We start from the raw sequence: 26,981 nt of genomic DNA on the forward strand, positions 1-26,981 counted from the left end.
CATAAAAAACTATTCGTTTCTGTTTTCATTTGTTAAAACAAAACAATATATATTAATTAGCAGCTAGCTAGCACAGATTTGTACATAAACTTGCTTGTAAATTCGTTTTTATTTTGTAGGACAGAAAACCCTGCCACAGCCACCGTTTTTTCTGCATTTCACAACAGCGAGAAGATACCCTCTCTCTCTCTCTCTCTCTCTCTCTCTCTCTCTCTCTCTCTCTCACTTAAACAATCTTCGACAGTCTTTGATTAAAAAACAATTTGTTCTAGGTTTGTTGTCGACATTGTTCATGCATCAACCCTATTTCTCCAAGCTCTTGTTTTTTTCGCAAACTTTAAAAAAAAAAAAAAAAAACAATAACAAAACCTTTTTCTATAAGAGAGGCACCAACAACCATCTTACTCTTCATCTCCATCTCTCCCACTCTAATACTCATGAAATTAAACAGCCCAAAACAACAAAACCCGTATCTTCGTTTTTGAAAAAACACAACCATGATTACTGGCAAGGACATATACGATGTTCTAGCAGCCATAGTCCCCTTATACGTGGCTATGATCTTAGCCTACGGTTCCGTCCGGTGGTGGAAAATCTTCACGCCCGACCAATGCTCCGGCATAAACCGCTTCGTCGCAGTTTTTGCGGTCCCATTGCTCTCCTTCCACTTCATATCCTCCAACAACCCTTACGCCATGGACTACCAATTCATCCTCGCCGACTCCCTCCAAAAAGTCGTCATCCTTGTCGCCCTCTTCCTCTGGCAAGCCTTTTCCAAGCGCGGCAACCTAGAGTGGATGATCACGCTCTTCTCCCTCTCCACCCTCCCCAACACCCTCGTCATGGGCATCCCGCTCTTACGCGCCATGTACGGCGACTTCTCCGGGACTCTGATGGTTCAGATTGTCGTTTTGCAGAGCGTTGTCTGGTACACTCTCATGCTCTTCATGTTCGAGTACCGCGGCGCCAAACTGCTCATCTCCGAGCAGTTCCCGGAGACTGCAGCTTCGATCACGTCGTTCAGAGTTGACTCTGACGTCGTTTCCCTCAACGGTCGAGAACCACTCCAAACCGACGCGGAAATCGGGGATGACGGGAAACTTCACGTGGTGGTGAAAAGATCGAATGCGTCATCGATGGTTTCATCCTTTAAGTCACATGGCTTGAACTCGTTGACTTCAATGACCCCGCGAGCTTCGAATCTCACAGGAGTGGAGATTTACTCTGTCCAGTCCTCCCGAGAGCCGACCCCGCGGGCATCCAGCTTCAACCAGACAGATTTTTACGCCATGTTTAACGCCAGCAAGGCCCCGAGCCCCAAACATGGATACGCAAACAGTTTTCAAGGTGGATTTGGGGACGTTTATTCGGTGCAATCGTCAAAAGGGGTGACGCCGAGGACTTCGAATTTCGACGAAGAGGCAATGAAGATGAGTAATATGGGTAATAAGAAAAGGGGGGCGAGGAGCATGAGTGGTGAGATCTTCAATGGTGGTGCTGTCTCTTCCTACCCGCCTCCGAACCCCATGTTTTCAGGGTCTACGAGTGGTGGGCCGAAGAAGAAAGATAGTGGTAGCGGCGGCGGCGGCGGTAGTGGTGGGGCAGCGCCTAATAAGGAGCTTCATATGTTTGTTTGGAGTTCAAGTGCATCGCCAGTTTCCGAAGGGAATCTTAGACATGCGGTTAATCGAGCTGCTTCCACTGACTTTGGGGCGACCGATCCTTCCAAGGCTGCAGGTCTTCATCAACATGAAGGTGCTGCTGCATCGAAAGGTGAGCAAATACTTTTACGATCCCACACCCCAAATCATGTTTGTCCATTTTGTAAATTGCTGGAAATTACATCAGCAGCTTTTGTCAATTGACACCTTATCAATTGGACAAAAAATTCATTTTTCTATAGCAAATCAAGGAGCTTCATTGATTTCCCTTGACATAGATCTGGTCTCTTTCCCCAATCTGGACAGAATTGTTTGTCAAAAGACGTGACATGTTATGATATTTGATAACTGTTTCGTGTTTATTTTTAGTTTTAGTTTGATTTTTTTTAAAATTAAAAACAATTATCAAACCAGTTTTCAATTGAAAACTGACAGAGTTATTAGAAATAAAGTAGAGATTTGTGAAAGATCATATATTTGAGAAAATAAAGCATTGCTACATCATTTAGTGAATAAAATTTGACGAACGCATCAGCTATTAGAATTTCTTGTTCAATTTACGGGTTCATTCTAGATTGTAATTTGGTTAATTTAAATATATTCTTAACTGCATGTACAGGTATACACGAATTAATTGAGAATATGAGTCCTGGGAGGAAAATGAGTGGAGATAGGGAGCTTGAGATAGAAGAAGGATCGAATAAGTTTCCACCGAGTGTGTCACCGTACAGTAGTACTAGTTGCCAGAAGAAAGTGGATATTGAAGGTGGTGTAGCAAAGAAGCACCAAATGCCTCCTGCAAGTGTCATGACTAGGCTTATTCTCATCATGGTCTGGAGGAAGCTCATTAGAAACCCCAACACTTACTCCAGCCTTCTTGGCGTGGCATGGTCTCTCATATCATACAAGTACCTCTCTCTCTCTCTCTCTCTCTCTCTCTCTCTCTCTCTCTCTCTCTCTCCATATGGTGCTACACGTATCACATGAACAAACTCTATCCAGAGGGGAAAATTATTGGGTCTCATCTTTACGAAAAATGTGATAAAAAATAGTGTAGTAAATACTTTTATTGGAAAGCAACATATAATGTAGTTCAAGTGTTTCATAAGCACTCGTCTTATACACTTCAAACTTATTATTTGATTTTTTTTACATTCCTGTCATCTTTTCTTAAAAAAAAAAAATTTGTTAGAAAATATCATGTACGTCCTTTCCCTTTAGCCTAGTAACGTTATCGAAAATTGATTCACTAAAATTAGTTTCTCCAATTATTGGCAGGTGGAACATCAAAATGCCAACAATTGTTAGTGGATCCATATCAATATTATCTGATGCTGGATTGGGAATGGCTATGTTCAGTCTCGGTATATATTTATCTTCAGTTGATTTATTGTATTGACCTTATTGTACCATATGCATTTCAAATGAATCTTTCTTGTTAACTAATGATAGATCTATCAATTATCACTTACAATTCCAGGATTATTCATGGCTTTGCAACCGAAGATCATAGCTTGTGGAAAATCTGTTGCAACATTTTCAATGGCTGTTAGGTTCCTAACCGGCCCAGCAGTGATTGCTGCAACTTCTATTGCTGTCGGTCTTCGTGGAGTTCTGTTGCATGTTGCAATAGTTCAGGTTCGCCAACTCAACCTTTCCAACCATTCCCACATTTCTAAAATCTTATGTTAACATTTTTTTGTCAAATATATGGAAACCGTTAGTGTGTAAGTGTTTATACTGAAATAGCATAAGAACGAAGTGTAAAACTGAGTTTGAATGTCAGCCCTTGGATTACAGTCCAAGCGTGCAGCTAAGATGTAATCTTAGGATAAGTGATACTTTATGCCATGTGTCATTACCTCATAGGGTAAATGAATGGAGAGTTAGATTTGAATGATGTAATGAGGGAATATTCTCATTCCCTCTAACGGTTACACGTGCACAGAGTGTAAGTGAATGAATAAAGTTGCACATTTGCTTCATCTTCAAGCTCTCTCTCTCTCTCTCTCTCTGAAATCTCTTTCTCGCAGTTTCCAGTTTCTTAAATTTCCAGCTCCATTAATTGTTGATTGTAGCTTACATACAAGATAACAGTCTGTGTATACTAATATGGTATCAGGGCCAGGTTCGGGCATGTGCAAGCTAAAGGCTTGTCACCAGGAAGGACTTGCAAACAAGCTTGGACTCTTAACATAGAGTCGGTCTGTTCCTGAAAAATATTTAAAACAAGTTTGGACTCCATTGGAGCCGACCTCTGAGTTTCCATTATCAATATGTGGATCTCCACGTGTGAACCATTAAATGAGGTTACGCGTGAGGGGGAGTGTTAAATGTCCCACATCGGTGGATTCAAAGTAACCCAATGGGTTTAAATAAAACTACCCTACTCTAACTAATACCGAGGCTTTTGTAGTAAAACCTCACACCTAACGGATTGGATAGGTGGTAAAGTTAGGGATAGTATCGGTGTCGTTAAAGTGGGGGCGGGTCCGGCGATCAAAAAATCCAACATTTGCATCATTATCCAATCACAAAGGCCTCACAAACCCTAATACATATATAATACAAAGCTTAATTTAACACAACGTAATTCGATATGCAAACTATATATGCCACAAGATTACGTATGTAAATAAATGCTTAATTTCATTTTTCTTTCTGCAGGCTGCTCTTCCTCAAGGCATAGTTCCTTTTGTATTTGCCAAGGAATATAATGTCCATGCAGACATCCTTAGTACCGCGTAAGTTTATGTATTTATTTATTTATTTGAAGAAGAAAACCACAAATGACATGATGAAAAAGGGACATGATTTCTAAATACCCATTTTTCTTTTTTCTGCACATTCATGTTCATTGTTGTCTTTGATTCTTCTTTATTTATATAATCTCAACATAAAAAATAAATAAGAGTTACAAAAGCATAATAAAGCTGTGCGGAAGTCACTTTCCATGAAAAAAGACTCTGACTCGTATATTATGGTGTTGCAATTATTGCAGGGTTATTTTTGGAATGCTCATTGCCCTGCCCATAACAATACTCTACTATATCCTTCTCGGGCTCTAGTTTCTGAGATAATCAGGACAGAGGAAAAACACATACAACTGCACATCCAACTCAGGCTTAGGTGGATGGAGAGGATCAAAATGTCTTTAACAAAGAAAATCATATGCATGCCATTGGATTCAGTGTTCAACAAAATACACACCATCCTCGGCATGTGACAACTGAGTAGCTTGATATGCCGTTTACTTCAATAATTAGTTTTTCTCCCTCATGGTAGTATTATATTATTTTGGTTAGATAGAAATTAAGTAATAGAATAGAGCTTAGAATTAGCCAGAGAAAGGTTAATTAATTGTTACTTCTTTCTTTTTATTCTTGGGGTGCAAATTTTTGTGTTTATCATATTTGTTACCCCAATATCAATGTAGCTCTTTGCTTAACTTGGACACAAAAATCATCCAATATATAACTACGTTCTCTTATTTTTTGTTTTTTGGGGTTTGAATCAGTAAATTGAAGGCACACTGTTTGAAGTTTCTGAGATATACCGTTGACTTACTGCTGAGGTTATTGTTGACTCTATTCTATAATATATATAGTTGGGAAATAACTTCTATAGTTTAATTAAGAAGTTTGTGTTAGGCAAAAAAATTTAATTATTTCTATTCTCGCAAAAGATAAGAGAACTTTTCATTTGTTAACATTACAAAGAGAATCCTTTTAGGATCCTATATTCATACATATTATAATTTCTTCGGCACAATGGATGTAAAATTTTACTAAACCATATACAAAATTGTGTTCAAATATGTCCTAGATTTGCAACCCGTCTTCGATATCTAAAGAAGATGTCAGGTGTCTTTTATAATAGTCGATATAGGAATTTGGATCTCATTTTTTATGGTTTGAATTGAGGTTTTGAAATCGCCTTCACTAATAATCTTGTTTAGTCGCCTCTCAATTAATTTCTCCTTGTAGTGCTTGCTTTAAAACCAAAGTTTCAGCGTGCAAACAGAAGAATAACATGTAGGAAAGAGCTAGCTTGCAATACTTTGTTATGAATATGAGTTTTTTCGTAAACAAGTTTAAATTGTATCTCTAAAGAAAGGAAAAAATATATATAACTATTGTATATTTAACGGTATCTGCATGAGTATGGAGTTTCTATCATTATATACAGAAGGAAAACAAAATCCTTGAGCAATATCCTCTTTACTCAACAATGTGCATCACACAAAACTAACACGATGGATGATAAATCATGTTATGCTACGAGATATTTTTTCAAGCGCCGAGTGTTAGTATTATTTATTTGTATGATGTATTTTTTCGTGTTCTTCTACTTATTTTATGACACGTAAAGTACCAGCTTGAATATCAGTCATTTGAAAATTTTCTCTTATATATGCTACTTCATGACTGTGTGTCGAAAATTGTCTTGCGTAAAAAAAAAAAAAAAAAAATCTTTAATATTTTGATTGGACGCAAAGATGGAGACGTCCTAATTAAGTCTGAGTTTCCCTACTTTGCATGTGAATGTAATTTGAGTTGAAAATTAGTCGTTAATGGTAGAAAAGAAAGGCCTAGTTAGCTTCAATGCATAGTTCCAAACATTGCCTTTTTAAAAAGCATTGCTTTGTGTAGTTTTATATGTTAAGCATGTGACCGTACAGATTAAAAGGAGGCCGCTGCTTCGCAGAGTGAATAAAATTTAGCTTCACATTACATTGTTCTTGTAGGTCATATATAATGCATTTGAAGACAAATTTGATGGTTTTATAAAATTACAGAGGACAAAAGCATTTCGTCATATTATACATCCATGTCTTGAATTCTGCATTATCTTATTAGACATACTAAAATAATTGAAAAGATATGCAGCATACATACATATATATTCACTGCGTTCCAAAACCTTTTATTAGCACCAAGTATTGGCTTTTAATTTATAGATTCACCCCTTCCAGTTCAGATCCACATATACGCTATCAATCATTCAATCCTAATGTAAAGGGAATTTTCCCTATACAAATGAATATCGGTCATGGGGTAGGAGAGCCCTCATCATAACCATGATCCATGTCAATGTATTGCTAAGGACATTTTTTTAATTTCCATTCTAATGAATCGAAACTGTCTAACTTTAACGTTGCCTTCTAAGAACCATCCATTCACAAAATTATCTATAAGCAAGATCGCACAGTTTAAATAATTTTTCATAAAAATGGCATCATAAAAATGGCATCGAAACTGTCTAACTTTAACGTTGCCTTCTAAGAACGTTTCCATTGCACCGCAATATATAGATGGACATGTGTATATAAATTACCATTAGGTTAGATCATGATCCAAAACCATGCATGTGTTGGGTTTCTTGGTATCACTTCAAAGGTGATCTTGCCAGCTCTTCTTAAGCATAAACAATAACTATGGGATTTAGGATGAGATTCTATGGGAAATTAATCAATAAAATGGATCTGAAAGCTTTAAGACGTTGGACAACGAAAAGTATATAATTATTATTTGTTATTCATCTATGTTATTATTGACATCGTTTGCATTATATAATCTAATGCTTCCTCACGTGATGAAGCAAAGGAGTGTCTTCTATAATGTTAATTAGACTAAAATTTCAAGTATATTATGCTTAGTGCACATGAAGGTGTTTTTCTTTTTAAATCCCTGTCTTCTCCCTGATACGTGTGCTGCAATAAACAAAACAGAGTTAACAGCTCCTGTAAACCTTATTGTGGATATCATGAATTTTCTTCAGCAAAAGCTGTGGCCCATGTGATGCGGATGTGGATTGCATGGCTGAGTTTCTCTGTGTGCGTGCAGATCAATCTAGTTGTAGTTATTATTGTTTTCTCAAACGAGTTCCAATTTCCAAGGTTCAAGGCTTCAGCAAATCAAATTTCTGGGTTTTCTGAATTATATTTAGAAGTGTGTGCAGTTCATTTTATTATACAACTAGGGTTTAGTCGTTTTTCGACAGTTTTATTTACATAGCAGACTATGTGCTTTTACTAAAAACCAAACAACGCTGTTCTAGACTATATTTCGTTCAATCTCGGTTCTTGATTGCTTTTGATAAATAAAGAGGATTCAAATTTGAGATTGTTTTCAACATTAAAAGAGAGATACAACACCAACTAGACTATTTCAAAGTAACTGCCAACATTTGCATCCCCTTGGCAACTTATATCAGTGGTCATTCTTCTTACAAAGTAAATAGCGGTTCAATTTTCTAGTTTTGTCTGCAATTTAACCGGAATAAGAAATCAATACTTCGGACCACACAACCTACATTGAATGCGTAGTAACTACAAATATATGTATATACATATATATATATATATATATAGGGAAGTGTTATCGGCACTTCAAAAATCTCATTCTACACTCCTCTTAAGTGTATTTTTCTTTCTAAATATAAATAGTTTGGAGTGTAGAATAATCAATTTTGAGTGTCAATAACAATTTCCTAGATATATATTGCAAATTTAAAGGAATGTTGGAACAAGTTATTAAGTATGGGTCATGACTGAAGATAAACTAATTAGCAGCAGTTACTCAAATCTCGAGTTTTTATGGGTACAGTTTGAATGCTAAATATGAGAATCCTTAGAAAATGTTGCACCAACACCAATAAGAAAGTAGCGTTCTGGTTTCAGTTTCCAAATATAAATATTTTCATTGAAAAATCACAATTTTTTTTCATGAGTAATCAACATAAGCCTAATTATTTCGATAGTGCAACAAATATTTGTCCCATGTGAGAAGACTGTAACACATAGCAACTTGTTGAGCAACTTATATAGAATGGGTGCAATGCATATCCTGCCAGTTATGTGTTGCTCTCCACATGGCAACGTATTGTACCCGTGTCATGAAAATTGCTCTCTTGATGGAGCGTGGACAACAAATAACTAGGAAAATATTGAACAATTGGAAAGATGATTTGACTTGTTGCACCAAAACCACAATCAAAACTTCCCAAAATCAACGTCTATTCAAAGTCGACCGGAAACCAGTGAAATTTAGCATTCAAACAATCGAAGACAAACAAGAGAAAATTTGAGAATTTTGGTAAGATGAATTGAACCCTAAATGCATATCTGCAGTGAGTGAGCGATCAGGGATTTTATTATTACAACCATGAATAACACGGGCAAAGTCACATTGCTTAGTGTTGAAACTTGAGTGTGCATTTATCACGTAAACGGTCCATTGGGCCTCAATAAGTTTCCTAGTGCATTTGGGCCTCTATAAGGGTTATTTAGGCCTAATTGGAGAGAAATAATACATCAACAACAAAGTCTTTTCCCACTAAGTGGGGTCGGCTATTAATTGGAGAGAAATAAAAAGAAAAATATAAATGAAGTTCAAATTCAAACCTAAGTTGCATTCTCTAAAAAAAAAAAAAAAAAAAAAAAAAAAAAAATCTAAGTAGGTATGCACATTTTGAATATTTCATCATTTCCCCCACTCCCTCAATATTTGGTTAAACTGGAAATTTAGCCCATCCTACGGTCCTACCCCTAAAGTCAATTAACTTATTCCCATATGCTCTTGAACACCTTCAAACTTTATACTTTTTTCAACATTGAAAGAGAGATGTGTGGCAAATTCACAAAAAGTTATTCTGAGCATCACATGTAAAAGTTTACAAACATTTTTTAGACATATAATAACTTTAAAAATTAAATCATGGTTTCATCATTCATAATTTATATAACAAATAACAATACAAGTTACAATTGTTTGCGACGCGTTTTTATATTCTGAAAACACTACATTATAACCTCATTATCAATAGAAGAAAAAACATTGCTCTAAATATAAACTATCATACTATCACTCAATCATTAATCTCTCATTCGGTTATGCAATAGACTTTCTTAATATTCATAACGGAAAATACTATCTCCTGAAGCAATAGCCACCTTTAGAACCAAAGCCAATGCAATTTGCAAATATACATGATTATATACTTTATTCCTCTTCTCAGCCCTTTTTTTTTTTTTTTTTTTTTTTTTTTTTTGCAAAACTACCAATTCCTTTCACTTGAGAAAATTCACTATTTGAATGCATATCAAGAATATAATGCCCAAGTTGACATTTAAAAAATAATAATAATAATAATAAGGGCAACTCCTCTTATCATGGAGCCAAGTTCCAGAAAACCTTCTTGTTAGAAATAAGTCAACAATCTGTGATTTATTATATATGAGGATTGATGATTTTCAGTGATATGAATGATATGCAGATGCATGTATTTATAGTGAGCATATGTCTGTTTGCAACAAACATGTTTTTAGGAGGCGACTGTTCAACGTAAAGGGCATGTTGCTCCATCTGTTTCTCAAATACGCTCTCAGACTTCATCTGAAAAGATGAGTCTTTTCATAAATAATAAATAATTTAATTAAATTTGAAATTAATTAAAAATAATTAATTAAAGAATTTAATTTTCAGAGCCCCAAGGCCCAAGGCCCATCTTTTGATAATTAATTATATATATTAATTATTAATTAATTATCAATTAATTATTACACCCCAAAGCCTAATCCCAAGGGTGAGCCCAATTTTAGTCTCCAAAGTCCATCACTCCAATCACTTTCTATAAATGACAAAGCCTTATAAAGTGAGAAAATCTTGTGGTGGTGAACAATGTTGGACAATGAAATTCCACTCAAAATTTCCAACAATTCTTACTTTTCTAAGAGTGGATTGAACTATCAACTCCGGGCTTCGTTCTCCTTTTCTTTATTAAGCTATCCACGTAAGTCTCAATCGGCCGAAATGAACTAGAGGACTTTGTGAGACCCCATTCATTTGCTATCTATCTCTCTGAATCCATTTCTGCTACGAAGAGGAATGTTTAGATCTTTCAATCTTATGACGGGTGCTCGGATTTTCTCATTTGAATAGAAAAGGAGTCAAGCTGTTGGATGACATGTATGAAGAGCAACTCCAACCACTAAAGGGACAACATCTATGTCATCCATGAAGATTCACCTGAGTTCAAAGGGTAGGCTGACCCCCCCTCCCCTTAATGGATCCGCAAGTGAGAGATACCACTAACGTAACAACTAGTTAGTAAAACTATAAGGATTGATCATGAGTTGTATGTAAATCTAGTTGGAATGCAAGGGTATGCGATCCAACTTTTCAAAGAAAATATAAATACGCATATAAAAACCGAAACCCTAATACAGAAGAGAACAACCCAAGTAAATTCAACTAAAATAACTTCATTTATGTGCTACTTGTGCCTCCTACAACAAAAATCTCTTTTACCTATTAGAAGGTATTCATGACTTGAGAACCAGAGTAGAAATTAAAAAAGAGATAAACATGTACGGAAAATGAGAACCTAGACACTAAAAAGTTGATGGATTCTCCATGCTCCCCTTCTTAATTAACTAGTCTAGTCTTCATCTCTTTGGCTTCTTAGCTAGTGTGAGAAACATAAAAATAAAAATTAATTAACAAATTAGGAGACTAATTAATTAATTAATACAACAAAGGGAAAGAGAGAAAGAGGGGCCAGATAGTGTGTCCTATGGCCATGATGGAAAATCATCATATTTCCTTTTGTCTTTGAGCATTTGTGCTAGAATGTGGCCTTCTAACAAATCGACCCTGAAACAAAATAAGAAAACCAATATTCAGTCCCTGAAACAAAAAGAGTTTCTATGATGGGGAACAAGTACAAGTAAAATGAGGTTTTGTGTTGTAAACGTGAGCGTAGTGATATTAGTTAGAGCGGAAACTCCACAAGTACAAATTTTTCTTTCCACAATTCAAATTAGGCTAAAATAGAATATATCACTTGTATTAAAATAAGCTTCGTTTTATTCTATCAAGATGATCAATTTTTTTTCAATCGAATTTCTATTTTTTGTTAATAAGATGTTGTTTACGTAGATCATTAGTTACTTCTCTAAGTAAGTTTTTACTAACATGCATATTATCAAAATATCCACAATCAGAATTTGGATTATCGATAGTATCAATTATACGAATAATGTTTTACACAAGTTCTCTTCAACTTTCAAGGGTTTCATTTCGGTGCAACGTAGCATGAAATGCTACGAGTATTAGATGATATAGATTCATGGGACCACAATAAAAGCAATAATTTAAATCAATTTAGATCATTCAATGCTCGTAATATTACATGCTGGTATAATAGGATGCTATGTATTATGGAAGAATTTTCTCAAATGCGGACATGGATTGCTCACAACTTGAACTAACTAATAATGAGAGAAAAAGATAGGGAGGGAAAAACAAAAAAAGGAAACATAAATACTAGTCATGAGAAATGTGTTGTAAAGCAAATCATCACAACCATCATTACATCTTTATTTATCTTTTATTTATGGGAATTGTTATTGGTACTCCAAAAATCTCATTCTACACTCCAAACTTTCTATATTTGGAAAGAAAAATACAATTGTGAGGAGTGTAGAATGAGATTTTTGAAGTGCTAATAACATTTCCTTTATTTATTTCTTATTTAATTTGAAACAAAATTAATCAATTCGAGTGTCAAGTCTACTCTATTTTAGATAAATTAGTGTGTATCTTATCTTTTGTAGAAAAAAAAAAACGATGAAGAATGTTTTAGGAGAACAGAAGTACCTTCATTCTGGGTCGTTGATCGGCATTGACTTTTCTAACTTGGTATCTGATCTTCTTAGTGAAGAGGCGAGTACGACGTTTCTCCTTGTAGCGCAAGACGCTAGCCTCCCTCAATCCTCCGACGTCTGAGAATAAATCAATATGCGCTAGCCTGGCCTGCCCAAAACAAACCCATTTATCAACAAAATAATCATTTAGAGACAAAATGAGAAGGACACATCTGTCATTCTATCACATATTTTGTATTTTCGCAAAAGATTATAGACCCAGAAAATGACCAATGCCGCCTTCAATAAAATAATAAATATTATGACTCCAAAAGGAAGAAGATAATGAATTCTATGATTTCGACCCCAAAATGATACTATGAATAAAAAAATGTAATTAATCGTATATTGAATATTAAAGATATGCTTTGTTTTAGACTAATAAATACTTTGGCACTTACAGCAAAGCAATCGACTTGGCAAAGTTACAAGTGATTTTTCCGTCATTCGAGCCTAAAATATTGTTAAGTCAGAGGAAAAAAAAAGCTTAAAATTTTTATAAGTTACTAATTATAGCTCCTAATTTTCTATTTTTATATAAGTTAAGAAATGTAACGGATGTAAAAATATGATTAGTTACTAATATAGCATTACGTGGGGTGCGTAGAATAATTTAACCAACTTTACGACCTAAATTTTTAAGAGTGAAGATTTAACGAACGTCAAAAATGGTAACCAAAACAAAAATGGATTAATAAAAAACTGAGTTCATTTTATAAAGGACCCACTTTATTAGACTGACATAAAAAACAGAGGAGCAGATTTTTTTTTTTTAAGCTCCAGACTTTGAACAGGTATAAGTTTTCCCGGAATTCGATTCCCCGGCAAGAGATGAGAAACGTACAGCGACATCATTCCCCGCCGCATCAGATCCCGGCATTTCCTCCGAAAACGGCGACGCTTTGTCCGACCAGGCATTCAAAACGTCGTCGTAGTCCAACTTCAGCTTCAGCCCGGGCTCTTCCTCCGCCGGGGGCTTGGGAATCGGACTCGCCTCCTTCGGCGATTCCGCTGTGATTCTCGATTCCAAGACCGACAGTTTCTCCACCTTCTTCTTCTTCTTCTTCTTGGCTGTGGCCGCTGCCGGAGCCGGGGCGGAAGATGACAGAGATTTGTTGAATCTGGGCGAGATTTCAAGAACATCTACGGTGGGAAAACTCCACCAGTTCCCCTCGTCGACGTGCCTCAACGGCCTCACTCCTCCTCTTCTCGACCCGAACTCGAATTTCCCGCCAAATCCGAGCCCTATTGGGTACCCATAACAGGAATTCCAAGTCGAATTCGGTTTTGGATTCGAATTCTTCATTTGCCCGCCTCCGCCATTGTTAGACTCCTCCTCCAAGTCCATGTTCACACTCATACTTCCCATGATGCTATCAATCCCCTCTTCAATTTCCTCGTCGAGAATCGACTCCGCATCGAAATCTTCCTCTTGGAAATTATACCCGTCACTCAACTCCATGGAATCGGAATTGCAATTCGGTGGGGACTCGAATTCCCCCGGACTCCGGCACGGCTTCTCGAACGAATTCAGGGACTTGGGCTCGAATCGGGAACTGGATTTTTCCTGGAGTTGGTGGTGGAGCAAAAACCCGGAGTTTTCGGCCTCGATGACTCTGAACGGCAGGAGCAACTCCGCGGATTGGTCGAAGAAGGAGTCGTGAGGTTTGGTGAATTTTCTGGGATTTGTGAAACTTTTGGAGGAGAAGATGTTGGGGTACGCTGTAGAGAGCAATGCGGCGGCTTCATTGTATGTTTGGTTGGGCCGTTTTCGGGGGGTACGAGGTTTTCGTGTCGAGATTGCGAGGCCGGAGTTGCTGGATTCCGAGAGAGTTGAGGAGGGAGAAGAGGTGGAGGTGAAGGTTGATGTGGACGGCGATTTAACTATGTCAAACTCGAAGGCATAGGTTCTTCCGCCGCCGCTTAGGCACGAAGACATTTTGATGATTCCGAGGAACAACAGGCAAAGACAGAGAATTTAGAAACAAAAAATTCAGATTCTTCAGCTGAAGAACACACAAAACAGAGGAGATGAAGTCATGGAATTGTTGAATTCAAGTTGTTTGGAGGACTAAAATCTAAAAAGCCAAAATCTTTACTCAAAAGGTACAAAACCCTAAACCCTAAAAGTAGAGGAAAGAAAAGGTATTGGGTTTGAAATGAAAAGTGGGAAAGGGCCAAGCAGCTTTCGTGTGATTAAAATAGAAAGAACCACTGAGAAATGGGTTTTTTCTGGAATTGCAAAACTGGAGCAAGGGAATTAAAATTTGATGGGACACATGTTGAAAGGTTTTTCAAAAAAAAACCCCAATAACTCTTCTATTTTCTCTTAAAAAACCAGAGTATCCCAAAACCCTAGAGAGAAAAGAAAACCCAGGTGACTGAAACTATATCGAAGGGAATCAGTAAATTGGGTATTGGCTGATGCAGAAAAAGGAATTTATATATCCCAGAAAGGAAAGTTATCCAATAAAGAAAATCGAAGACTCTGTATATACTGTGAAAATTCAGCACCAAAAGAGGGGAGAGAGAGAGAGAGAGAGAGATGGGGAGAGACAGAGGAGGTGGATTTTTTTGCAGAATAGGTCACGGGGCGAACCAAATAAAAGGGTGTAAAGAACCGTTGGGAAGCCTGTAAATATACCACAAGCATATGAAGAGACACTGATTCTCTGTCTGTCTCTCTCTCTCTCTCTCTACAGACCAGAGGCAGAGGGCACTGGGAGACTGGGAAGTGCCTATGTATGAGTGATGGAGATGAGACAGGGGAAGAGACAATGCTCAGTTTCAGCAGTTCTGGCTGTGGGACCTTTTTTTTTTTTTTTTTTTTTTTTTTTCTGCCTTTTCTTTCTCTAATTTTCTAAATATCTTTTTACCATTTCAATCATTTTATCTTGTATCTCAGAAAAAAATATATATATATAAAGTAGTATTTTATTATAGTAATGAAAATAGGTGTTGCTCTTGCATCATAACGTAGGTTCGAATCTAGTTAAATTTTTAATCTAATATCTAATTTAAGAAATCCATCATCTGACAAAATATCGAAAAAAGAAATCATTTTATTTTGCTCACCTTCTGCTCTTGCATTTTTTGCATTTTGCCCTCTTTCATGTTAGGAAATCATTTTTATTTTTTTGAGTAAACAGGAGGATACCTCTTTGTTGCCCTTTCACATCAATTAAATTCACACTAATTTTTGGGTTAATAAAATTCCCAATTGTCACAAGTTCTATACATGATTAAATAATAATAGAGCAACAACAACCCAATTATTGAGAACAACTTAAAAAGATTTTGTCAAGCTGATTAAAACAAACAAAAAAAGGTATCCACAAATAGCATAAAATACCAAAATGTCTGTTAACTACTTAATATATGTCCGTTTTAAAATTACTTTTGAGAAAAGAAACGGTACTAGAAATTGTTTTCATTTCTTGTTTTTTTATTTTCATGGTATATACCATTCCATTTACATTTCTACCATATTCTCCCACAACCCTTCTTCTATCCTTCTTCTATCCTCATTTCTTCCTTATATATATATATATACACATATATATTAGTTGTACTATTATAAAAGGAAATGGGAGATTTCGAAACTATTACAATAATTTAAAGAGGATAGAGTTTTGAACCCGGGATGCATGGATAGAAACCCAACACTTTATCCACTAGAATATTAGACTACAAACAATTTCTTATATTTCCTCTTTATCCTAACCAAAAATTAAAAACTACAAATGAAAGATGGTTTTTTTTCAAAGAAATGGTTTTTCTTTTTCCAAATTAAAATGGCTTATAATGTCTCATTGTGATTATGATTGTAACACATAGAGAAAAAAGATAAAGACATAGATCAAAATTGAAGTATGGTTACTTAGATTGTGTAAGTATAACTCAAGAGGAGGGACCTGATAAACACATTTTTTTTCTTCTACACACTTGTATTCAATTATGTTCATTGTTTTTGTTTGATTTATTTAATAATAACAAAAAAAAAAAACGTGTAAGATGTTTGAAATTCATGTAAAAACAGCTCCGTAATTCAAGTGACATGAAATAAACAAGATATTGGTTTTAAGCTCGAATTATTCACGTAAACAAATAATAAAAGTGGCATGTATTTAAGAAAATATGAAAATAACAATGAGATAACACTAGAATATTGTGGTGAAAAATATTGGCGATCCAGATATTCGCAAATCTCATCCAATCTTAGCCATGGGACAATCATGGATGGATGTCTTGTTTGGATGATTCTTAGTATGCCACCCATACCACCTGCAAAAGTGACTTGAGATTTTATGGAAAATCCCTTTTCTTATCTGCTGACGTGTAGACTACTTATTGGGCGGTTGAGATTTCTAGGGCTGACTGGACTGCGTTTTTAGGGTTTGGATGACAGTCACGTGTATCAAAAACTAAGGTGGGTTTCTGGATCTCTCGCAATGATTTGAACCTTTTTGTTGTTTGGTGACTTTTGCCAATTTCAGTGTGCGGTCGATGAGAATCCTACGTTGAGCTTATTAGGTTCAATAACTTAAAGATTACAATATCAAATTGTTATGGCTTTTGCACAAATCTTGTGACCCACATCCCATTATTCCTTGTGTTCCAATTATAATTAACCAAATCACACAAAATTTGTACCATAGAACAAGATAGATAATCACCCACTAGTCTCCCTCAATCAGCCAATAGACTTGTGGTGTGTCAAGGGCAGATTGTAACGAGTGAAACAAAACTGAGAGCGAGATTGTATTTGTGTACTTCATTAAAACGTGTCCGACTTCATTCTCACTACATGCATGATATATAAGATAGTACTAAATATAATCTCTTTAATGTTCGAAAGAAAGTTGAGTTTTTCTTCTTATTAAGTGGTCAAAATGATGGTTTCTTTTATGGTATTGATTAAGTTTCTCATGTTACCAAATTAATTTTTTTACAGTTTGTTTTGTCCTCAGACTATTTTTAATTGACAATAATTAAATGTAATTAATTTTGAATTTGAACTTTACCATATGTTTAGATGAGGAACTTTCAAGGTAACACTTGAATTTTAAAGTAATTGTTTTTTTTTTTCAAATTCACTACAAATTATAAATGTATTTAAATTTGACTCAATCTCATTCTAATGCACAATGAGTCATAAATAACTTCGTGCTATATGGAAAGTCATAAGGGTCACTACAAATTATAAATGTATTTAAATTTGACTCAATCTCATTCTATTGCACAATGAAATGAGTCATATATAACTTCGTGCTATATGGAAAGTCATAATTGAACTTAGTTATAACTCTAGAGTACTCTAAAATTGACTTCGTTCCTCTCTAATCCATAAGGGTAAGAGTTACAAGGCAATTTTAACTCATATATTATATCCTATTTCATGCACCATCGTATTCAAACCAAATCTTCACTACTACGAAATCATTTAGTAGTGTCGCTATGATAACCGACAAGAAACGTATATTACTGTCAGATATTAAGCAAAATCCGACATAAAATGGATGCAATGGTGGATATAATAAGCTATAGAATTGCCAGCGTCAGGAAATGAATTTTTCGACAGAAAATACTCTAAAACCGATAGAAATTGTGTCAGATATAACCGACAGAGAATATATTAATAATGAATAAATAAGAGCATTCTCCATCGGATAAAACTGACAGAAAATATATAAAAGCGACAGAACTTGTGTCGGCTATAACCGACAGGGAATATATTAATAATGAATAAGTAAGAGCATTCTCTGTCCGTTAAAACTGACAGCAAATATATTAATAATAATAAAAAATATAAAAAGGACTTGAGAGCATTCTCCATACTCCTTCTCGTTGAGCATTCTTTTCTCCTTCTGCTCGAAATGACCCAACAATCATCGAAACAATAGGTATGAAGTGAAGCGAAAGTTCGGATTAGAATATGCAACTAATGAGCAAACCAGATTGGGCAACATGCTTGAACCCCCCCCATGCACGATGGAATTTGAAGCTCGAATTCAAAAGATCCAAAACCCAACTCCATCCATCCCAGAAAAACAGAAGAGAAAACCCACATCTTCCATAAATTGAAGAACGAAGAAAAGCATGGAGATCCCAAATCACACACAACATTCAAACATCAAACACTTACACAATCAACAGAAACGACCACCATAAATAGAAGAATGAGAAAAGCAATGAAGAAAAAAGAGAGGCTCACTCGTCTTTCTCTTCGGTGCTCTGTAAGGGGCTTCGATCGGACTCTGAGGAGCAAAAGGAAGGAGAAAGAACAGATGAAGCAACGGCACAGAGAATCAGAGAAAGCAAAAATCCAAAAACCATGTAACGGGGAAGAAGAAATGTGCGTGTACGGTGTTTGAATGCGGTGGGTTGGACGAATCTGGAGTTGGAAGAAATAAGGCGTACCCTCTTCGTCTTGGGGCATTTCGTGGCTGTTTTCTTGGTAGTTATGCGGAGGATCATCTTCCATGGCCTTGTGGGTGCGCTTCTATGCTGGCATTGCTCTGGTTTTTCTCTTATTTGTAAATTAAAAGGAGAAGGGAGAATGCTTAACGAAAAATATAAAAAGGAGAAGGAAATGAGGAGAGGAGAAAAGGGGGAAGGAAGGGGGAAGGGAGAAGGCACCGGCGCAAGGAAGAGATTGAGGGGTTTTATTTTGGAAAATTATCATTACTGTCGGTTATAACCGACAGAAAAAAAAATGGCGGCAAAAATCCCCCAAAATTCCCTTCCAAAATTTTAAATTCCCTCCCAAAATTTTAAATTTCCCCCTAAAATTTTGCTATGATTTAAAAAAATAAAAAAATAATTGTTTGGTTTAATAAATAAATAAATAATATGTATTTAAATAGTGTTGATGACACAACCCAACCGAAGCCAAGGCATGCTGGCCGTCATGTGAGAGTGACGTAGCCATGTGCACAGTGTGGAAGCGGTAAAGATAGCAAATATACGAATAATTAAAAACCAAATTACTAGGGTGCACTACTAAACGAAAGTGATAGAAGTTAGTTACAACAGTGAACACTCATAATCAGAGCATAATAAGTCTAGGCGCGTACTAGTAAGACAAGTACTAGTTACACAGTACCAGGAATGTCCTACTATTATTCAAATAGGTTAGAACTGCCGACGATCCCGAGCCACCAACAGCAACTTACTTAGAACCTGGAGGGGCGCAAAACAAAAAACGTGAGTGGGAAAAAACAAATGTTTTACAAAACCATTTCATTTATCAACATACTAACCCCTCACTGTAAAACATGTAAGATTTTCCCAGAATTAAGATATAAGCACATACATATATGTGTGTGTATATATATATATATAGATACATATTAATTCAATTCATGCTTCACATAATCATATTCATACGTATGCTATGCCAAAATATAACAAAGTAAACAATTCAGGTAAGAATAATTTCATAGAAATTATGCTTAACTCTATTCTCTCATAAAAGCCGGGCGATAGTTCGCTAGTCACCTATGAGTTGGAACCATGAATAAGGTCTGTACGACAAGACTGTGCACTTAAATTGGATCCAATATGAGCATATAGTGCAGGAGGTGACATAAATAAATAGGCCTGTGTTTCACTTCTCTGGCTAATTCACAATCACCATAGGTGCAGCTTTATGAGCTTAACATTACTTAATCACATATCACATATCACGTATCACATCATCGATGACTCACACAACCAAACATAACTTACCTGAACTCACCTGTGCCTCCACATCACCACATTCATATATATATGCAACCATGCAATGCATATTCAAAATATAGAAGCATTTGGCATATTATTTCTAGGCATACTTTCCTTAAAAATGCATTTCTGGGAAATATATCAAGTATATAAATATATACTGAAAACAAAAGCCCATTCACTGATAAGTCGAAGGGTCGTAGCCCCCGAGTCGCCCGTGGATACGCTCATCCTCGGGATAAGCCTCACCTATATGCGAATTAACTATAAAAACATTATTTTAAAACACATATACAAAACTAGCTAATAACGTCTCATACATTACTCAATTTTGGTATTTAAATATACCAACGTGACCTACACAACCTCACGAACATCGTGAAATTTTTAGATAAATTTTTAGGTGGCTCACGCACCCCCATGCGCTGGGGAGGGCACAACCTCACACGTCCAACACACGCATCATCTTCAACCTCCAGACGCTGGAACTGTTCACCGACGCCGGATTCTGGGCAGACCTTCAAACTCACTATTCTCCTTCGTTTCTCAACCATTTTTCATGCAATTGGTACCAAAATGAAGCTAGGGACATCTACAATCACGTTATACTACTTTTAAGCCTTGAATTCCACTAGAATCTACCTGAGGAAGCTCGATAATCCGGTCGACTTGAAAAGCTTCGATCTCGACCTTCCGACGTCTAAACTCTTCCAACGAACTACCCCAAGGCTCATGAGGACCTCCTTAAGCCTTCTATGAGCTTAGAATTCCCTGAAAATCGAAGAATAAAAGTTGCATGAACAGTGCATGGAATCGGACTTTGTGGTTCTACGTGAAATCGAAGGTAACCTTACCTATTTTTGGTACCTTTGAACTCATGAGGACTTTAGGAACACAATGGTGCCATTTTCAACCTCGATCTGCAAGGTTTGGGGTGTTCTTGCCCTTGTCTGTATGTAAGAAGGAAGAGAGAGAGAGTGAGAGTCCGAGAGAGGTGAGAGGACACGGGGGAGAGGAGAGAGGGAGAGTGTGTGTGGCCTAGGATTGGTCAACCACCAAAAGAAAACATAACTTAATCCTAATTGGTTCCAAACAATTAGGATTTAAGTATATTAACCCAAAGCTACCCTTAAACCACATTACACAACTAACGTTCAAGGGTATTTTTGTCAATTCATGTCGTCGATAAATATATATATGGGACGGGCTGTGACAATCTCCCCACCTTATAAAATTTTATCCTCGAAATTACATACAACCACCACATCCACTAATAATCATAAAACAATAGTGGATACATCTCTCTCATCCGATCCTCTGTCTCCCAAGTAGCTTCTTCCACTGAATGATTTCTCCATAACACTTTTACCAAACGAACTGTCTTGTTCCTCGGTTCTTTATCCTTCCAATCTAACAGAGTCACTGGTTCCTCATCATAAGTCAAGTCCGAATTGATTTCCAAAGGTTAAGGAGGAATCACATGTGAAGGGTCTGAAACATAATGTCGAAGCATCGAAACATGAAATACATCGTGTACCTTGGATAACTCTGGAGGCAACTCAAGCCTGTAAGCAACCTCACTGACTCGCTCAGTGATCATATATGGTCCAATGTACCTAGGACTCAATTTTCCTTTCTTTCCAAATCATACAACACCCTTCTAAGGTGATAGCTTTAGAAATACCCAATCACCTACATTATACTTCCGATCAGTGGCATGCTTATCTGCTAAGCTCTTTTGTCGATCTTGGGCCGTTTTCAGGTTAGACTTAATTACCTGAACATTTTAAGAAGTCACATCCATAATCTCAGGGCCCACTAAAACTCTTTCGCCAACCCCTGACCAACATATAGGCGAACGACAAGATTTCCCATAAAGTGCCTCAAATGGTGCCATACCAATGCTCGAATGATAACTGTTGTTGTAGGCGAACTCCATAAGATCCAAACAATCATGCCACCTATCCCCAAACTGCAGCACCGAAGATCTTAACATATCCTCTAATGTCTGAATGGTCCTATCAGATTGTCCATCTGTCTGAGGATGATATGCCATACTATAAAACAATCTCGTACCAAAAGCTTCCTGGAATACTATCCAGAACTTAGAAGTAAATTTGGGATCCCAGTCCAAGATAATATTAATTGGCACACCATGGTACTTCACAATCTGCGATATAAATAACTTAGCTAATCGGCTTAACGAATACTTCTCCCTTATAGGAATAAAATGCGCTGACTTTGTAAGCCGATCAACTACCACCCAAATGCCGTCATAACCATTCTGTGTGCGAGGAAGCTTGTACACAAAATCCATAGTAATATTTTCCCATTTCCACTGTGGAACGGGAAGTGGCTACATCAACCCAAACAGTTTCTTTCTTTCAGCTTTAACCTGTTAGCAAATGGCACACCTGCTCACATATTCGGCAATTTCTCTTTTCATACCTGGCCAATAGTAAAATGGTCTAATGGTATGATACATCTTAGTGCCTCCTGGATGCATCGCATATGCCGAAATATATGCTTCATCCAAAATTTCTTTCTTTAATTCTGCATTATTCGGCACATACATCCTACTTTCCTGCATAAGCATGCCATCGATTTCTCAAATCTCAAAATCTTTCTTTTTACCTTGGTACCTTGCTTGAATTATTTCATGGGTCTCCTCATCAATCATTTGAGCCTCAAGCACACGATCAATTAAAACTGGCCTAACCTGGAAATTAGCAAGCAAGGCTTCTCCTCGATCTTCCACTCCTAGCTCCACTCCAGTGGACCTCAAATCTACTAGAAAAGGAACTAGACAATCATAGATGGCACTAAGTCTGGCTGGAGTCTTTCTACTAAGTGCGTTCGCCACCGCATTTGCACGACCAGGATGATACTCAATCGTGCAATCATAGTCACTAAGTAACTCAATCCATCTCCGCTGACGAAGATTAAGATCTCTCTGAGTAAATAGATACTGAAGACTATTATGATCTGTGAAGATCTTACATTTCTCACCATAAAGATAATGTCTCTAAATCTTCAAGGTAAAGATGATAGCTGCTAACTCCAAATCATGCGTAGGCTAATTCTTCGTACAAGGTTTCAACTGTCTCGAAGCATAAGCAATTACCCTACCATGTTGCATCAATACACAACCCAAACCATTTAGAGAAGCATCACTCTAAACCTCATAATTACCGCTATCATCTGGAAGTGCTAGAACCGGAGCACGAGTGAGATCGTACTTCAACTGCTGAAAACTTTGCTCACATCTATTATCCCACTCAAACTTAACATCCTTTCGAGTCAACCTCGTCAGTGGCAGAGCAATCACTGAAAAATCCTTAACAAACCATCTATAGTAGTCTGCTAAGCCAAGAAAACTCCGTACCTCGGTGACGGTTCGAGGTTGCTCCCAATTCTCCACAGCTGCCACTTTCTGAGAATCCACTTGAATGCCTTGAGCAGAAACGACATGTCCCAAGAATGCCACGTGATTCAACCAAAATTCACATTTACTAAACTTAGCATATAGTTGGTGTTCCCTCAAACTGCTCAACACCAACTTCAGATGTCTAGCATGCTCAGCCTTAGACTTAGAGTATACCAAGATATCGTCAATGAAGACAATAACAAACCTGTCCAAATATGGCTGGAATACTCGATTAATCAATCCATAAAAGTTGCAGGTGCATTAGTTAACGCGAATAGCCTCACAAGAAACTCGTAATGACCATATCAAGTCCTGAATGCGGTTTTAGAGACATCTTCATTTTTAATCTTCAGTTGGTAGTATCCCGACCTCAAGTCAATCTTAGAAAATACGCAGGCACCTTTGAGTTGATCAAATAAATCATCTATACGAGGCAATGGATAAAGGTTCTTAACAGTTACCTGATTCAGTTGCCTATAATCAATGCACAGCCTCAAAGTTCCATCTTTTTTCCTTACAAATAAAACTGAAGCTCTCCAAGGTGAAGTACTAGGCTGAATAAAACCTTTATCCACTAACTCTTGCAACTGCACTTTCAATTCTCTTAATTCAGCAGGAGCCATTATGTAAGGAGTTAAAGATATAGGATTCGTACCTGGAAGCAGATCAATAACAAACTCCAACTCTCTATCTAGCGGCAACCCAGACAGATCCTCAGGGAATACATCTGGAAAATATCTGACCACACGAACATCCTCCACACTACTAGGAGTATCATCATTCAACACTACATGAGCCAAATATCCCTGACAACCTTTCAACAACAATCTCTTTGCTTTCATGAATGAAATAATACCATGCCTCACCCCACTAGGCTCTCCTACAAATGTAACTTCAGGTAATCCAGGACAATGAAATGTGACTATCTTCCTATAACAATCTATCTTGGCACGATTATAGGGCAACCAATCAATGCCCAAAATCACATCAAAATCCATAATATCCAATGACATAAGATTAGCCGGCATAATAATACCCTTTACTATCACTGGACATCCTGAATATACCCAATCCACAAAACAGCTATCTCCTCTAGGCATAGAAAATTCTAAATTATATCTTAGAGGTGTAGGATGAGGTTGTGTCACTTGAGCAAATGTATTAGAAATAACAGAATGCGTAGCACCACAATCAATCAACACCCTAGCAAAATGACCAAGAATATTTAACATACCCATGATTAAATCTGGATTATTCTGGGCATTTTGCAGTGACATGTTATGGATACGCCCCTGATTCTGCTGTCGTCCACCGCGACCTCTGTTGGCATGAATACCACGTCCCTGCCTCTGCTGACTCGACTGCCTCGAAGATTCTGCACTACTAGCAGCAATCTCTCCCTGCTGGGGCTGTCCCCCTTAGTACCACTGAGATCCTCCGGCTAAATGAGGCTGATAAGATATAGATCATCCCTGATACTGAGGATACCCACTATGATACTGAGGATCTTGAGAATACTGTTGCTGCTATCCTGAGGTGTAGGGAGTGGCGTCGCCCTGGTAGTGGTAGGCACCTCCTCGTCCTGTCTGAGTATAACCACCATATCCTGCAGCGTGCTTGGTAGGTGCAGGTGGTGAGAATAAAGGCTGCTGGGGTCTTTGCTGACTCTGAGGGCATTGAACAGCCCTATGACCCATCTGTCCATAAATAAAACATCCATTGTTGCCTCTCCTACACTTCCCAAAATGTCGATTATTACACCTGCGGCATAAGGGAGCACCAGATCCACCGGAACCACCAAAATCTCTCTGCCTCTAGAACCTAAGACCTCCAGTAAACCTGCCACCTCTCCTCTGCATATTAAAACTCAATTCCCCGCTAGAAGAGTTGGAACTGCCACAACTCCTCTTAAAGTTCTAGGTCTTGCGGGGTCCCTGAAAAGCTTGCCCTTTTCCTTTATTATCTATCATCTGGCCCTCATTATTTCCTTCTTCATCCTCACTTTCACTAGGCATGTTCTTTGAGGCCTCAATCCTCAGTAAAATCTCATAAAACTCTTGGTAAGAGGCACAATGAGTAGATGTCGTTATGGAACGTCATTTCTTCTTAATACCCAAACTGAAACGGCGAAGCATCTCTACCGGATTAGCAGCAACCTCCAGATCATATCTAGACAGATTAGTAAACATCCTGCAATACTCATTAGCTGACATCTTTCCTTACCTCAGATGAGTAAACTCATGTTTCTTAAGATCGATATATGCAGGAGGAATGAACCTTTTCCGAAATCGCTCATTAAACACTCCCTAGTCCACAATCTCTTCTGGGGTCATCTCATAAGATTCTTGTCTCCACCAAGATGCAGGCTGTTCTCCCAAAAACCAGGTAGTCTCTCGACCCACTTATTAGGAGGAAGATTTCCCTGACTCTGCATCACCTGAAACGTCTTCTCCACATGATTCAACCATTTTTCTGCCCCCTCATGACCTTCATTACCCATGAAGTGAGTCAACTTCAGATTATGGACTGTCTCAAGAGCTGTCATCTGAGGAGTACGGAATGCTGTCTGAATGGCAGAAACTATAGCTTCCACTAATTGAGCAATATCAGGGAAACTAGATTCAGCTGGTTAATGGGGCTTTCTACGAAGTGGCATAGTTTAGACATAAGACATCACAAGGATTAGAACATTTAAGAATTATATAGGACTGCTAAACCTAGGCTCTGATACCAAATTGACACACCCCAACTGAGGCCAAGGCATGCTGGCCGTCACATGAGAGTGACGTAGCCATGTGCACAGTGCGGAAGCGGTAAAGATAGCAAATATACGAATAATTAAAAACCAAATTACTAGAGTGCACTACTAAATGAAAGTGATAGGAGTTAGTTACAACAGTGAACACTCTTAATCAGAGCATAATAAGTCTAGGTGCAGTCCAGTAGGACAAGTACTAGTTACACAGTACCAAGAATGTCTTACTATTATTCAAATAGGTCAGAACTGCTGACGATCTCGAGCCACCAACAACAACTTACTTAGAACCTGGAGGGGTGCAAAACAGAAAACGTGAGTGGGCAAAAACAAATGTTTTACAAAACCATTTCATTTATCAACATACTAACCCTTCACTGAAAAACATGTAAGATTTTCCCAGAATTAAGATATAAGCATATACATACACATACATATATATATATATATATATATATATGTAGAATCATATCAATTCAATTCATGCTTCACACAATCATATTCATATGTATGCTATGCCAAAATATAACAAAGTAAACAATTCAAGTAAGAATAATTTCATAGAAATGTGATATGCTAGCCGGAACTCCTGAGGTAGTCTGTACGGCTGAATTCATAGCTCAAACTTAATTTAGCCGGAGTCACTACTATGACTTATACGGCAATATACTGTACATAAGTCGGAACCACTAAAAAGAGTCTGTA

The 26,981-nt window shown here is 37.2% G+C and overlaps 2 protein-coding genes across 3 annotated transcripts; one reads left to right on the forward strand and one right to left on the reverse strand.

The window, feature by feature from the left end:
• Positions 1–206: 206 nt before the first annotated feature.
• On the forward strand, positions 207–5,157 carry LOC126595666 (auxin efflux carrier component 2-like). The gene is made up of 6 exons (XM_050261964.1): positions 207–1,773; positions 2,281–2,569; positions 2,940–3,025; positions 3,142–3,299; positions 4,329–4,405; positions 4,663–5,157. The coding sequence occupies exons 1-6, from the start codon at positions 498–500 to the stop codon at positions 4,727–4,729; spliced, it is 1,953 nt and encodes a 650-aa protein (XP_050117921.1). The 5' UTR covers positions 207–497; the 3' UTR covers positions 4,730–5,157.
• A 5,753-nt stretch (positions 5,158–10,910) lies between these two features.
• LOC126597287 (protein CHLOROPLAST IMPORT APPARATUS 2-like) lies at positions 10,911–15,101 on the reverse strand. 2 transcript variants are annotated; one of them, XM_050264067.1, is made up of 3 exons: positions 13,214–15,100; positions 12,323–12,478; positions 10,911–11,317 (listed from the first exon to the last, which is right to left on the reverse strand). In XM_050264067.1, the coding sequence occupies exons 1-3, from the start codon at positions 14,306–14,308 to the stop codon at positions 11,258–11,260; spliced, it is 1,311 nt and encodes a 436-aa protein (XP_050120024.1). In that variant the 5' UTR covers positions 14,309–15,100; the 3' UTR covers positions 10,911–11,257. The 2 variants fall into 2 exon arrangements, with proteins under 2 accessions (XP_050120024.1, XP_050120025.1); XM_050264068.1 differs by lacking the exon at positions 10,911–11,317 and having other exon boundaries at positions 12,322–12,473; positions 13,214–15,101.
• Between the last annotated feature and the right edge of the window lie 11,880 nt (positions 15,102–26,981).

This window comes from Malus sylvestris, chromosome 13, assembly GCF_916048215.2.
Source record: "Malus sylvestris chromosome 13, drMalSylv7.2, whole genome shotgun sequence".
Lineage (NCBI taxonomy): Eukaryota > Viridiplantae > Streptophyta > Magnoliopsida > Rosales > Rosaceae > Malus > Malus sylvestris.